The 15,766-nt window shown below is 45.7% G+C and overlaps 1 protein-coding gene across 3 annotated transcripts; it reads right to left on the reverse strand.

Moving 5' to 3' along the window:
- Positions 1–2,523: 2,523 nt before the first annotated feature.
- On the reverse strand, positions 2,524–7,521 carry LOC123452550. Of its 3 annotated transcripts, none has more exons than XM_045129217.1 (5): positions 7,402–7,521; positions 6,503–6,666; positions 5,030–5,177; positions 3,055–3,720; positions 2,524–2,827 (listed from the first exon to the last, which is right to left on the reverse strand). In XM_045129217.1, the coding sequence occupies exons 4-5, from the start codon at positions 3,597–3,599 to the stop codon at positions 2,758–2,760; spliced, it is 615 nt and encodes a 204-aa protein (XP_044985152.1). In that variant the 5' UTR covers positions 3,600–3,720; positions 5,030–5,177; positions 6,503–6,666; positions 7,402–7,521; the 3' UTR covers positions 2,524–2,757. The 3 variants fall into 3 exon arrangements, with proteins under 3 accessions (XP_044985152.1, XP_044985169.1, XP_044985161.1); XM_045129234.1 differs by having other exon boundaries at positions 3,055–3,626; positions 7,402–7,519; XM_045129226.1 differs by having other exon boundaries at positions 3,055–3,632; positions 7,402–7,519.
- Positions 7,522–15,766: the final 8,245 nt, after the last annotated feature.

The following is a 15,766-nucleotide window of genomic DNA, read 5'->3' on the forward strand; positions in this document are numbered from 1 at the left end:
CGGTGTCGGCATCGTCGCTTCCTCCTTGGGGCGTCGTCTTGAAGAGCTTTGGATCTCGTTTGCACGCTCCATGGGCTAGACGCTCGCGACATTGCGGTTGGCTGGGGGGCGTCGAGCAATGTGGATGATCTGCGCAGCTTCTTTTGTCGCAACGATGGTCGCTTCAAGCGGAGTAGGAATTGTTGCTGTGTTCTGGTAGTCGGTCTCATCCGGCGTGTTCGAGGGGTCGTCGTGCCTCTTTTGTCTTCTGAAGTCGGAGTTGTTTGAAGAGGAGCCTTGCGGTGACGATGACGAGAGAGGGTGGTTAGTTCTGGCGCTGGCTCGGCGCAGGTCCGACGCTTTTTTATCCTACAATGCTCGTCGATAGAGTCGAAGCTGCCTAGTCGTCAGCGCGTGTGGTTGACTGTTTGGCGTTGTACGACGCAGGCCTGTGAGTTCGCGTGCGGTGGAGGCTTCATCGGTGGTCGTCGATGATGAGGTCGGAGTCGCCTTCGTGGAGGCGTGATGATGATGATGCCGGATTGCAACCTCGACGGAGCTCTCTCCCTTGACAGCGTGTGTGCGTTCTTGTGTAGGTTGCCAGGTCGTCGTGTGTGCCTTGTTTTGGCGAGCGCATTGTGACGATTTTAGTCCGGTTTTTCATTTATTAACCGGATAACTCTTTTCGACCTTTTTTAATTGAATCGGACCCTAAGGAACCGCGTTTCAAAAAATCCTTGAAAAAAGGGGATAAAATAACTAGAGAACGATACCACGTGTACTGCTCCCTTCGTGCTCCAGTTCGCTCCCAAAATGCTAGCCAAAAATGCTAAATCGTGCTTATAGTGACTAGTGCTTAGTGCACGCCTTTGGCAGTCCTGACGTGGGCCACAGCCCATTAACAAATGCCTCTGGCGGTCTTTTTAGAGCGTTAATTTTGGAAAATGTCGATGACATACAAAAGATTCTGTTCCAGTTTTCTTTCCTTTCTTCTTTCTGTTTATTATATGGGGAACGTTACACGTCCGTCGGTTGATTTCTAAAAATTATGCGTCACCTGCGCAACCGTTGGATACCTGAGCTGATAGCCGTTTGATCTCGTGTCCACATCCCGTCGCATGATCAGTCGTTATTTCCTGCAACAAACGGTTTGTTGCAAAAACTAGACACTCTTCCTCGACTCCGAGAGAGCTGCGCCCTGCGCGGCGCCGCCGTCCGACAGAGTTGCGCCCCGCGTGGCGTCGCCACCAGCCCACCACCGACGTGCAGGAGCAAAACTGTAGTCTTCGAGCTGATGACACCGAGAAGCATGGGTTAATTTCTGAAACATCATCTCCGTCGCAGAAACAATGACCATGTTGTAGTAATAATTCCTAAAACAACATTCGCGTTGTAGAAATAACTCCTGAAACAAACAGTCGGCGGATCGCCATCAGATCTCGCAATGTAGCGGTCGCGTGTGGTCCTTTATTTTTGCAGCAAAGATCATGTTGCAGAAACCTTTGTAACATAGATCTTGCTACACAAATTTTTGCAACATAGATCATGTTACAATTTTTTTACAGCAAAGATCATGTTGCAGAAAGAGGAGTAGAGAGCCAAGCGGTGGAGAAAAGCAAATTGGTTGAGCGAGAGTAGAGCGATGCCCTAGGTTGAATCTGCCGGCTGAGTGTTAGACTTTTCCTTATTATATTATGCTTTTACTGGCTATTCCTATTTACTTCTCCTTTTTTATAAATATTATTTTCCTGTAAACTGAATCTTTTGTATGCCGTGGAAAAAATTCACGAGTTTTTTAGCAATTTCATCAAAAAATAATTAAATGTGTGAACATTCTTTGAGTGGTACGTACATTTTTTATATTTCATGAATTGTTTTCAAAAATTGCATGAACAGAAAAATTACATTTCCTGAAATAACATTAAATATATGAATATTATCTTGTTTGGTGTTCTCACTATCAATTGGTTCTCTCATGTCTGAGTTGTCTCTTCATCTAGTTTTTGAGCGAAAGTTATCTACTTCACTTAGCAGGCTACGTATAGACTAAGCTGGGATGTGCTCTTCAAAATCAAGGTAGCTTCCAGCAGCCCGATTAGGCCCAACACAAGCAAATGACTTTGGAGGGTGAATGGTAAAAAAATGGACTTTTGAGGGGTCAAACAGATCCTGGTAAAAATTTCTAAGCACCATAAATAAGGTTAGGTGGTTATGTATTGTATAGGTAGCAATGTTCATGTCAATAGGAAGTTCGATGAAATTTGTAAGACAAGCCAAGGTCTCCAATACCAACGTGAAAATCTAAAAATGAACCATATAGTACTCACTCTGTAAACTAATATAAGAGCGTTTAGATCACTATATGGAGGGAGCAAGAGAGAAAAAAGTATGGCAAACTAGATCAACTAGAAAGAGACCTGTCAATTGCAATGTACTACCTACATCTCCAATCCGACAGCCCCTGTTGTTTTTCTCTATTATTTCACCACAAAGGTTGTTACTATTGTATAGTTGTCCCCACATCTGAGCAGCACCAGCCAACTCTTCCAACCACAGTGTATATATAACAAATATATATCAGCAACAAAACAAAAAGTTACAGTGATGATTAAGAAAAAGACCAACATAGCCATTGGGAGAGAACAAAAATTGGGTAGCTACATATGGTACACACACACACATCACACAGGGGAGAGAGGGGGGTGGAGATTAAAGATAAAAAGTACAGGTGGCGTCAACTATGACAAAAATGTGACTGGATACTGTGCAGGAACAAATCTACTGGATTACGCACTCGCATTTCTTGAAGCCATCATTCTCCCCCTCATCGTCCGACAAACCTTCGTCGCTGTTAAAAACATAGCTTCAGCAATCAGATGGAAATACTAGACTGTGCAAGCACTATGTATTAGCATCAGACCCAATGTTAATACCCACGGAGCATAAAACTATTGGTGACACATGTTGTCTAAGAGTTAAAATTGTCGTATTCTGGTGTGTATGGTGACAGTTCAAACAAAATGGATTTACAAATTAGAGTTTGCACAAAAAAAGCTAGAGGGAGAAACTACCGACCTTGTTTCAAATTCTCTGATCTCAAAAAGTTCTTTCCCACACGTGTCAGTCCAGTGAACTTTCCTCCGTTCCATACCAGTTTTCAAGGTTTGCACCTCCTCGAGAGACTCGCGTGGTTGTTCCTCGCCGTCACTTACAATAGAACCGCGGTCAGACGAGTCCCTTTTCGAGTTACTCTTAAGACAGCCTTTTTTCCCGCTTCCGTTGATGGAGGAACCATTGGCTGTTCCTTTCCTGCTTGTGGAACTGGATAATTGCTGCCGCGTGTTACTTGAGCTCAATTTCGGAGGAGATGCGCCCTCAAGCCTAGCAGGTGTGCAGCCAAAGCAGGTGAAGGAAGCACATTTACCAGGAACTTCATCTTTTGTTGGAGGCAGCTGTCCCGCATGCCCAGCTTCCCGGTCGACTAGTCGATAGTGATTCCAAGACGATGCCCTCACAGGCTGCTCTTCAGTTCTCCGACCGAGCAACAAAAGCGCAAGGCCATGGCTGTATCCTGATGCGGATGATGAGAAAAAACCTCCTCCCTCCACAGCCAGTAGCATTTCAGCTTCTCATCCAGCCACCATGAACTGAATCTAACAGACAACTCAATCAAGACCACCAGACCACCAAAACAATTTGTAGTAGCAGGAGCAGAATATCTTCAGCAGCTACCTTAATATGCTGCCAGATGAGTACCATAATAAGTTGTTGGAACTATAAACCATTAATTTATTTGGAGAGCCACATCGGTTTTATAACATACAAAAGCGGAAGGTTAACCACTCATTCATACAGTTATGCATTAGTTCGCTGCTATGCTACTATTTGACTACCAGTAAGCAAGGTAAGCAGGGAACCATTCTAGTCAGGTAAGGCGTGACTCTGCACAATTTTATCAAGTGCACAATTGAGGAACTGATCCTTTGGTTCAGATCTCTCCCTGACGAAGTGCTGTCAACCACATTTTCATCCCAAGAATAGGGAACTGAAATGCAGCTGTTATTATCCTCACCAACCATAATTGCACCTACAGAGTACAGACACAGTTGGTTGTCTACCTGAACCAATTATGTAGTTACTTAAACATCACGGATCCACAACAAACCAGGAAAGAGACACCTGAAATTGGGCATAATCGCAGCACTACACACGTAATATCTTGATCAGCTCGCACCGCAAGACTACAATGTCTGCATCTGAATACCAAAGTTCAGCTCAACATGTCAGGGGCTACCTGACGAAGATCTTACCAGTGCATCAAAAAGCGAGTAATAAAGCAACCATTCGCAAACACAGATCTGGCCATCAGGCGAGGGGTGGATCCAGATGTAAACATGTGGAGGTAAGCGGGGTTTAAGTAACCAACCACTGGATGAAACATGTTCATACCTCAAAACCCAATGGCCAAAGATTGCGGAAGGGTGGAAATAGCAGAAGCACGATGTCATGGTGAGGAAAAGAGGTAAGAACGATGGTGGCAACTCGCAGGAGAGGTGGAGGTGTTCAGGGGAGGGAGGGCATGGGGGCTTGATTGAGGCGTTGGCTGTAGCTGCTGGTGATATACAGCCCGGCAGCAGCGGTAGGACAGGTGGCGGTACAGTGGACACACACTAGAGGCCAAGAGATTTAGAGCGGCGCTGGTTTGGACTTGCTTGGTAGGTCAGTTGCCAGCAGGAGTAAGAGGAAACAAAGGTACATGAAGAAAGAGATGGTGGAGTTTGGGTTGATACTTTTCTGTTCTTTAACTAAGTTTTTTTCAGTGTTCTATTTATCTTACAGAATAAAATGTGTAATTAGTATAGGCGTATATAGATACATAAACAGGCAGTATAAGATAGAATGACAACGAAGCATGCTTCTTTGAAGAGTCAAAACTGGTGTGTATTTGCCACTACAGTGGCAGCAAAAATGATATCTACCAGTTAGGCAGTTATTTACATGAATAGGTTACATGAGTAAAACATGGTGCATAGAACATTTGAGTTTATACCTTTGTTTATAATTCTCTGGTCTCAGAAAGTTCCTTCCACACGTTCCTAAACGTTTGCCACCTTCTGAGTGCACGCACCCGTTTCAGCCAGCCACGTGGCTCCTCGCCAGCACTTACTATAGAACTATGACGGCAGGATTCTCTTCAGCTGCAAGACGAATAATATGTTGGTCATAAATTCATTTCGAGAGTCATGACAATTTTCATAACCCAAGGCACAGAGAAACTCAACAACACAAGTGCATATATATTGGTTGCATGCAATGCTACTGTTAGGAGTATGTGAGGTAAGCAGAGCAGGGAGGTGCAAAATTCAGATGTCTATGCACCCTGAGAATGTATTGAGGACCACATTTTCATCCAATCAGATACTAACTACTACTCCCTCCGTCCGGAAATACTTGTCCTAGAAATGCATGTATCTAGACTTGTTTTAGTTATAGATACATCCATTTTATTCATTTCTAGGACAAGTATTTCCGGACAGAGGGAGTACTTGTTTGCTAGGTAAGCTCTAGTTCATAGGATTATATTTCCCCTCCCCACCACCCATGATTGCGCCTAAAGTAGGATGCCTACCTATCTCAATCAATTATATACAGTCACCAAAAACACCATGGATGTGCTCATACAATAAGCCTAAAGGTCCTGAGCATCCGAACTGAATTCCACCAACAAACCCCAGGAGCTTGTGCTGTTCCCGCGATCGCACCACAAATCCAGAGACAGCCACATCTCGACAGCACTTTTCTGACCCAGAGTCGAGTGTGCCGGTGGCCCAAAACATAGACCCAAAAAGCGAGTGAAAAAAAAGGCATGCGTAAACACAGATCCAGACATCAGGCGTGGGGTGGATCTAGATGAAAACTTTTCATGTGGAGATCAGTCGGGTAACCACTGGATGAAAACATGCTCATACGTCATAATCAATGGGCAGAGATTGCAGAAAAGGGTGGAAACAGTAGGAGCACGATGTCACAATGAGGAAACGAGGTAACAATGATGGTGGTAACACGCAGGCGAGGCAGAGGTGCTTGTGGGGGGGGGGGGGCATGGGGCTAGATTGGGAAGTTGGCGGTAGCTGGTGCTGGTGCTGGTAATGTACATCACGAAAACAGCTGAAGGGCAGGTGGCGGTACACACACACAGTAGAGGGCAAGCGATTCAGAGCCCCGATTTCTTGAACTTGGGTTGATATGCCAATGGTCAACACGAGGAAGAGTAAACAAGGGTATATGAAGAAAGATATGATGGGGGATATTTTTGCAGTGTTTTCATTGGTTCCAAAAACTAGTGTGTACTTAGTTTAGGTGTAAATAGTAAATAGATGCATAAAGTGGTACAAGAGAGAATAGCAGGTGATACACACTTGTTTGAAGGGTCAAAACTGGTGCCCTTTTTTATTATCAGTTAATACTAACATGAATCGGCTATGTGACTATAACAAGGTGCATGGAACATTTGATTTTGTACCTTGTTCAAATTATCTGATCACAAAAGGTTCTCGCCAACACCAGACCTGCCGGTCCACAGAAGTTTTACCAGCTTACAAGGTTTGCAATTGTTTGAGCAGACTCACACGGTTCCTCGCGAGGCACTTGGTACAGAAGCGCGGTGGCAGTCAGTACTCTCTTGAGCTGCAAGATGAACATACATTGGAAGGAACCAATCAAGTCATCGTAAATCCATTTGGAGAACTGCATATACATTGGTCCCATGCAATGGCACTGTGGGAGTTGAGCAGGGAGTGAAGTGCAATACATAAGTTTGATGCCTATGAATTGGGAGCGACGGTCCTTATATAATTTAAAAGGAAGAGGCTATCCTAGAGAAGTGCACCTATTATTTGGTTTGTTAGGTGGCGTGTTATGATGTATACGGAGTAGTCCGTATAGATTTCCGTAGCAAGCATGGGCATGGATGCATGTATCTATCTCTCGGACTGAACCAATAATAATACAGTCAATGAGAACAGTATGAAGTGAGTAGCATCGGAGCCAAGAAGCGATGGGTGCATGTGAATCCCACCAGCAACCCCCAGGAGCCACGAATCCAGACTCCAGAGCCGGCCACATCTGGACGCCATCCCCCCCTGAGCAGAATCGCGCGTGCCGGCGCTCCGGAACCGCATTGGAAGAAACGGGCGCAGATCTGCCAAGCGGCTCTCAAGGATCCCGGGGCGCCTGGCTGGCAGAGCAGTAGCAGCCTAGGAAGCAGGACCGACGGCACCCGCGGCCGCATTGGCCCGAACGGGCGGGACGGTACGGGACGGATCCCGCCGGTGAACGGCTAGCGGAACACCGGAGGGGCGCGTGCGGGAAGAAAGAATGAGGGAGGGGGGGCTGGCGCGTGCGGGATCAGGGTCGCCGTACCTGAGTGGAGGGCCGGTCCAGGGGCGCGGGGATGATCGACGGCGCCCCGAGACGGAGGAGGAGGCTCGTCGGCGACGGCGGCGGGCGAGGAGTAAAAAGAAGAATGGAGTGGGGAAAGTAAAAGCGGGAAATAGGAACGGGTGGTGGGTTGGGGAACGTGCCGTGGACTGGGTGGGCCAGAGGCACGTGGGGTCCGGCCGGGTGGCGGGGGATCTCGAGGGGGTGGGCTTTGACCCGGGCTGGGTCGTCGGATCGCCGGCTTTTGTGTGAGTGGTTGGACTTGACCGGTGAAAGAGGCCAGGCGCTATGACATTTTAAACTTAAAAAAATATGCAACATAACATAGTTTAATTGCATGGTATGGTTTTAAATCATCCAACCAAAATCATGACAAATAAAACTTCACACACAAACAAATGTCATATGAATAATCATGCCTCATCTTTTCCTCCTCTTCTTCGTCATCTTCTAACTCAAGATGGTTTTTCATTGTGAGCCATGCGTCCATCCACATGATCATCTTCAGTACTACCTTCAAGAACAACATCTACAAAGGTTCCCACAGAACAAGAACAAAGGAAAGAACAAGCCTGTTTTTAACAAGCCTATAAAGACTACTACCTTCAAGAAGAAAAAGTTTAACAAGGCTGAGCTAGAGTGCTACGCCTGCGGGAAGCTCGGACACTTTTCCAATGAATGCCCAAAACACGCAGAGTGCAGAGGGAAAACCAGCTCCAAGACAGTCAACATGGTGACCGCTAGCAATACTGATGGGTATGGTAATTTACCTATTGTGCTTTCAGTATTTCGATCATCTTCATGGTGGATTGATTCAGGAGCTAACGTTCATGTGTGTGCTGACGTCTCTTTGTTTACTTCTTATCAGGTCGCAAGGGATTCTTCCGTCCTAATGGGGAATGGGTCGCATGCTTCTGTTCGTGGCATTGGCACGGTGGATCTGAAGTTTACTTCGGGAAAGATCGTGCAACTAAGGAACATGCAGCATGTCCCTACTATGAACAAGAATCTAGTTAGCGGCTTCCTTCTATGTCAAGATGGGTTTAAGGTAGTTTTAGAGTCAAATAAAGTAGTCGTGTCGAGATTTGGACAATTTATAGGTAAAGGCTATGAGTGCGGAGGCTTGTTCCGCTTTTCCTTTCAGATTTCTGCAATAAGTCAGTAAACCAAATTTGTGCTAGTATTAATGATGATACAAGTGTTTGGCATTCTCGTTTGTGTCATATTAATTTTGGTTTAATGTCTCGACTATCCAGTATGAGCTTAATTCCTAATTTCACACTTGCCAAAGGTTCTAAGTGCCATAGTTGTGTGCAATCGAAGCAACCTCGAATGCCTCATACGGCTGCCGAAGATAGAAACTTGGCACCTCTAGAACTCATACATTCTGATCTATGTGAGATGAATGGTGTGTTGACAAAAGGTGGAAAGAAATATTTCATGACTTTGATTGATGATGCGACCAGATTTTGCTATGTTTATTTGTTGCAAACTAAAGATGAAGCTCTCGATTACTTTAAGATCTATAAAGCTGAAGTTGAAAATCAACTAGAGAGAAAGATCAAGCGTCTTAGGTCGGATCGTGGTAGAGAATATTTTTCCAAAGTTTTTGATGAATTTTGTGAGGAACATGGTATTATTCATGAGAGGACGCCTCCCTATTCGCCCCAATCAAACGGGAATGCCGAGAGGAAAAACTGCACGTTGACTGACTTGGTGAACGCCATGACAGACACTGTTGGTTTATCTAAGGCATGGTGAGGGAGACTTTGTTGACTGTATGTCATGTCCTGAATAGAGTTCCTAACAAAAATAAAGAGAAAACCCCTTATGAAGAGTGGGTTGGGAGAAAACCATCACTTCCTTATTTGCGCACTTGGGGATGTTTGGCAAAGGTCAATATTCCTATCCCTAAGATACGCAAACTTGGACCAAAGACAGTGGATTGTGTTTTTCTGGGTTATGCTCAGCGGAGCATTGCTTATAGATTTTTAGTAGTTAAATCTGAGGTTCTTGATATGCATCTAGATACTGTAACGGAATCTTGTGATGCAACATTTTTTGAGAATATGTTTCCTATGAAAGATATGCATATCATTGCTAGATTTTCTTCTGAGTTAAAATCTAAATCTAGTACACTTGATGATTATATTGAACAAACACCCGAGGAAGTCCATGAGAAGGATAACGATGAAACTCCTGTAAGGAGCAAGAGACAAAGGGTTGCAAAATCCTTTGGTGATGATTTCATTGTATACCTTGTGGACGATACTCCCAAGTCTATTGAAGAGGCATATGCGTCTCTAGATGTAGATGATTGGAAAGAAGCTGTTCATAATGAGATGGACTCAATTCTTTCTAATGGAACTTGGGAGTTAACTGAACGACCTTCTGGTTGTAAACATGTGGGTTGTAAATGGGTGTTCAAAAAGAAGGCTACACTCAGAAAGAAGGCGCGACTTGTGGCCAAGGGCTACACTCAGAAAGAAGGCGAAGATTACTTTGACACCTATTCACCCGTTGCTAGAATAACCATCATTTAGGTGCTACTTTCCCTGGCTGCCTCTTATGGTCTGATCATTCATCAAATGGATGTAAAGACAGCTTTCCTAAATGAGAGTTGGAAGAGGAAATTTATATGGATCAGCCTGATGGGTTTGTGGTAAAAGGAGAAGAGAAAAAGGTGTGCAAGTTGCTAAAATCTGTGTATGGTCTGAAACAAGCACCTAAGCAATGGCATGAGAAGTTTGAAAGAACTTTGACTCATGCGGGATTTGTCATTAATGAGGCTGATAGGTGTGTCTACTATCGCCATGGTGGAGGCAATAGTGTCATATTATGTTTATATGTGGATGACATATTGATCTTTGGTACAAACATTGTTGTGATCAATGAGGTCAAGACTTTTCTATCAAAGAGTTTTGACATGAAAGATCTAGGAGAAGCCGATGTGATCTTAAACATCAAACTTATTAAGGATGAGAGTGGGATTACTCTAACGCAATCTCACTATGTTGAGAACGTCTTCAGCCGTTTCGGCTTTATGGATAGCAAGCCTTCTCCAACACCTTATGATCCCAGCATGCCACTTCGAAAGAACAAGAAAAAACGAGAGAGCAATTAAGATACTCTCAAATTGTTGGTTCACTCATGTACCTAGCTAGTGCTACAAGACCAGACATCTCTTTTGTTGTGAGCAAACTGAGTAGGTTCATGTCTGTGATTCCCCTCTCTTTCCGTTTTCGTCGTGTGTCTATTTTTATTTGTCGCATCATCATCGCATCATGCGCATCATCTGCATTGCATCGGCGTCTCCGTTGCCGCCCGTTTTCAAAACTTGCATCCGTTGTTAGTTGCCGGTTCTCGTCGTTGTTCGTTCTGAGCCCGACCGCACACACACGCGCCCGCGGCATCATCGAAACCCTGTTTTTAAAGTGTGCATAAAACTTTCTCTGATTGGGTTGAGATTTGGCGTGCGGTGTTATTTTATTATAGCTAAGCCGCCTGTCAAATTTCGTCGCGATCGGAGTCCGTCTGAACTCGAACGGTCGACCGTAGCGGCACCGTATTCGGTCTACCATCTGACGTATGTCGGTGTTTCAAAACTCGTTGTCGCGCCGCCCATTCTCCCTCTCGTCCCCGGATATCCCCTCTACAAGGTCATGTATCCATTCCCCCATCTGTGGCCATCCGTTCACGAACCCGTGGTCGAAATCGGATCCCGATTCGGATAAACCTAGCCACATTTCCTATAAATAGACCCCCAAAACCTGCCTACTCTAGCTAACCCTAGTCCCACCTCGGGATCCGCGTCGCCCCACCTCTCCTCCTCTCCATGCAGCCTCTCTCTCCCGCAGCCGCCGCCGGCCCGCGAGACCCGTTTCGGGCCCGCTGAGCCCATCTGGGCCCGGATCACGCCGCCGCCCACGTTCTGCCCCGAGCTCCCGAGCTCCCCGTCCATGGCTGCCCGTGCCCGAGGCCGCAGCCCCGAGCCGCTGCCACCTTGTCGCCGCTCCGCCCTCGCCGCCTCCTGCCGCCGCCGTACGAGCGCTTCCCCTCGCCCCGAGCAGCAGCGGCCCTCGTCGGAGTCCCGTGCGCCTCTGCCAGCACCTGCGCCAGACCCGCACCGCCCTTGCTGCCTCGCCCCCGCCGGCGGCCAGATCCGGCAAAGACCGGCCAGATCCTGTCGGCTGTGCCTCCTCCCGTCGCCATACACCCCCCCCCTGCAGCACTCCCGTCGGTGGCCCAAGCACCTGCACCGCCGCCGACTTCGCCTCAGATCGAGGGCACGAGGAGGAGCAACGCCCCGTTCCCCAGCGACTCCCGCCTGGGCCTCCTCGCCTCGTCCTGGGCCTCCCCCGCGTGCGGCCCAGCATCGGCCTCCCCAGCGCCCCAGGCCGCCTCCGCCTCCTACTGCATGGGCCGAGCCCACTCGGTGAGAGCCTCTCTATGCCCCGCCCCCAGCGCGCCTTAGTTACATTGCGCACGCCTGTTGAGCCCATTAGCTGTTTGGCCCATTTAGTTTATTTAGGTTATTTTCGGTTTAATTATTCCAGGAATTAGATGAATATTCGATTGGCCATAACTTTTTATCCGTAAGTCGGAATGAGGCGTATTTTATATGGTTTTGGCGTAGAATTTCGCGTAGAAGACGATTATCCAACTTGCATAATTGTTTGACATTGTTTAGCGTGCCAAACGTCCAGTTTAGCGTGCTGTCCCAATAGGGGAACGTCCCGTATTTATTTTTTCACGCAAGTCCGGATTGCCTGAATGCCTTAGATAAATGTCCATATTTTAGGAATCATTTTTGCATCTATTTTAGAGTGGTCATTGATATTTTTGCCTGTATGGTTTGACGCTAGTTTATTTTCCCGTGTTTAGGTTATTTCCTCGCATTTTCGTGTGACATTATTTTGTGTTGCAAACCCCACATATTTTATATGTTTCCGGGGTAGAAAAAATCCATTGGATTTTTCTGTGCAATTAGTTTTAGCTTTTGAGTAAATTAGTTCGCGCGATATTTTGCTATGTTGCCCTCTTGTTTATTTCGTAGGATTTATTCCGTGCTTTGTTTGATTAAGTTGTCAACTAGAGAGTTGATCTTGGATGTGTTGTTTAGCCCCTGGTATTTTTGGTTGCAATAGAAATGCATGTTTAGCTGTGGTTTGCTTGCTCTCAAGTTGCTAGAAATAGTGCTGATTTGGAGGAGCTGAAATATTTCTAAGTCTGGAATCTGTTATATTTTGTTGTTGTCTTGTCTTGCTTGTGTCTTGTGATCTGTATCTCTTTTGAGGTTGGTGCAATGGAGTAAGTTGTAGTCCTTGTGTTTCTCTAGCATGCTGTAAATTTTCATGCCATTAGGATTCCTGTAGCTATAGGTTTTGCTGCTGTCAATGTTGCTTCAGATCGAAAACTGCACTTTCATGAGGTGTAATTTTCACTAAGTCTGAAATAGTGTGTGCGATGCCATGTTGTGTCTTCTTTTCCTAGTGTTCCTTGCTGCCATGCTAGTTGTTGTTAGTTGTTTGAAGTAGTGCTTCTTGCCCTCTTTCGTGCCATGCCTTGCTTGAGCATATCGGAGTTTTGCAGCTCGTAGTTGTGGGGCGTAGAAAATGCTATGTGGCTGATTTTGGCAGATTGTAGAGATTTCTTGATTTGCTCGTAGTTTTTGAACCGTAGCTCCGATTTGATCGTGTCCTACATGAAACTTTCTTAGAATCTTGTGTAGTTTCATTTTCTCTTGCTGGTTGTATGATTTGAAGTGCTCGTAGCCGTCGTTGCACACATATTGCATTCATGCCATCATATCTTGCGGTGCTTGTATCTTTTGATCCGTAGCTCCGTCGGAGATGTTCTTTATGTGTAAATTGCTTGTCTCGACGCGTAGAATCACGTGAACCTATTTGTTTTTCTGTTTAACAACTAATTAAATGTGTTAGTTCAGATCTGGACAGAATTATAAATTAACATGTGAGGTCGTTTCGGAGGTGCTATATGACATTTCCGACCTCATTTAAAATGCCTAGGTAAGTAGTTTAATTACGCTTCACCTCTTGCCATGTTTAACCACATTTAAAATTTCCGTGTATCTAAACGGGATAGAACTAAATAAATAAACGTGGAGTTTCGTCAATATGCAACTCGTTGCATATTGAACTTCACTTAATGTGTAGTGTTTGATTGTGTGGATTATCATGTCGTGACTTGCGTGTATTCAGCTGTCCATGCATCATATGTGTTGTGCATCGTGTGGTGAATTCCGTGTGTTGATTTGTGTTCCCGGTTTGCTTCGTCTCGATAGAGTTCCGCAGCGTGCCGGATTGTGAGGACCCGTTCGACTACGTCGGTTCGTTTGCTTCACGGAGGCACTCTTCTTCCAAGCGGGATCTCAGGCAAGATGACCATTTCCCCAGATACCATTACTATCATTGTCATGCTAGTTTTATCCTTTCTATCGTGTATGTCTCGTTGCCTACCACATGTTGAATATCAGCCTTCTCAACAATGCCATGATAACCTTCAACCTGTTCGACCTAGCAAACCACTGATTGTCTATGTTACTGCTTGCTTAACCCTGTGTAGCGTTGCTAGTTGCAGGTGTAGTGCTTCCATGTGATAACATGGGTTCCTTGTCTTATCACCATATTAAATGATATTTAATTTAATGCACCTATATACTTGGTAAAAGGTGGAAGGCTCGGCCCTTTTCTAGCCTGGTGTTTTGTTCCACCTTTGCCCCCTTAGTTTCGGCTACCGGTGTTATGTTCCATAATTGAGCGCTCCTAACACGATCGGGGTTGTTATGGGGACCCCCTTGATAATTCGTTTTAGATTAAAGCTGGTCTGGCAAGGCCCAACTTTGGTACTCCATTTGCCTAATCACCTAATAAATTGCATAGGGACTTTACGGACCCCGAGGATAAATTAATCAACCCCCGGGCCAATGCTCCTCATGAGTGTTGGTCCAAAAAGGACAGACTGCGGGGCCACCACGGGGCAACTCGAGGTTAGGCACCTGTAGGCTTTTCCATCCGTCGTGTCCTGAGAACGAGATACGCAGCTCCTATCGGGTTCGTCGACACGTCGGGCGGCCTTGCTGGATTAGTTTTACCTTTGACGAGATATCTTGTGCATCGGGATTCCGGTGATGCTTTGGGTAATCTCAGAGTTGAGGTTTTTCACTAGGGAATCCGACGAGATCGCGAGCTTCGTGATTGAGGATTTCTATGCAGCTTGTGGTAATTTGTGATGGACTAGTTGGAGCACCCCTGCAGGGTTAAATCTTTCGGAAAGCCGTGCCCGCGGTTATGTGGCAACGTGGAAGCTTTGTTTAACACTGGTTCTATATAACTTGAAGTTAACTTAATTAAAACTTACCAACTGTGTGCGTAACCGTGACTGTCTCTTTCGTGAGTTCCTTCTCCGACCGAGGACACGGTGGGGTTATGTATGACGTAGGTAGGTGTTTAGGATCATTCATTTGATCATGTGTAGTTCACGTCCGTTATGCGTATATCTTCCCCCCTCTTATTTCTTGTACTCGTAAGTTAGCCACCAAATATATGCTTAGCCGCTACTGCAACCTCACCACTTAACCATGCCTCACCCATTAAGCTTTGCTAGTCTTGATACCTTTGGAAATGAGATTGTTGAGTCCCCTGTGGCTCACAGATTACTACAACACCAGTTGCAGGTACAGGTAAAGGTTACTCGACGTGAGGGCGTTGATTGTTCATTTGGAGTTGCTTCTTCTTCTTCTTCATCATCGATCTAGGATGGGTTCCAGGCCGGCAGCCTGGGATAGCAAGGATGGACGTCGTTCTTATTTTGTCGTTTGTTTTCGTCCGTAGTCGGACCCTGCTCTTACTCTTGATGAATATGTAATGTACTGATGTGACTCTGATGTAGCTTGTGGCTTGTGTAAGCCAACACTATATATATATCTTCTTTTCAGTACATGTACTTGTAACGATATCCATTCTTGCGACACGACGAGATGCGCTTCTATCCCTGACGAGGCCTTCGTGCCAAATTGAGGATAGGGTCGCATCTTGGGCGTGACAATGTCCAACCCGGGTAATGATCATTGGCATGCACTAGAAAGGGTTTTGCACTATCTGAGAGGTACTATGAGTTATGGAATTCACTATTCAGGACACCCCGCTGTGCTAGAAGGATATAGTGATTCAAATTGGATCTCTGATGTTGATGTACTCTACGCTACAAGTGGGTATGTATTTACTCATGGAGGTGGTGAAGTGTCATGGAGGTCTTGCAAGCAAATCATATTGACAAGGTCAACTATGGAAGCAGAACTAACTGCGTTAGACACAGCCACTGTAGA

This window comes from Hordeum vulgare, chromosome 1H, assembly GCF_904849725.1.
Source record: "Hordeum vulgare subsp. vulgare chromosome 1H, MorexV3_pseudomolecules_assembly, whole genome shotgun sequence".
Taxonomy (NCBI): domain Eukaryota; kingdom Viridiplantae; phylum Streptophyta; class Magnoliopsida; order Poales; family Poaceae; genus Hordeum; species Hordeum vulgare.

Coding starts and splice junctions, on each gene's coding strand:
- LOC123452550 (XM_045129217.1), bottom strand. CDS start 3,599: ATGCTACTGGCTGTGGAGGGAGGAGGTTTTTTCTCATCATCCGCATCA. Junction 2,828..3,054: donor ATCAGAGAATTTGAAACAAG/GTCGGTAGTTTC, acceptor TGTTTTTAACAG/CGACGAAGGTTTGTCGGACG.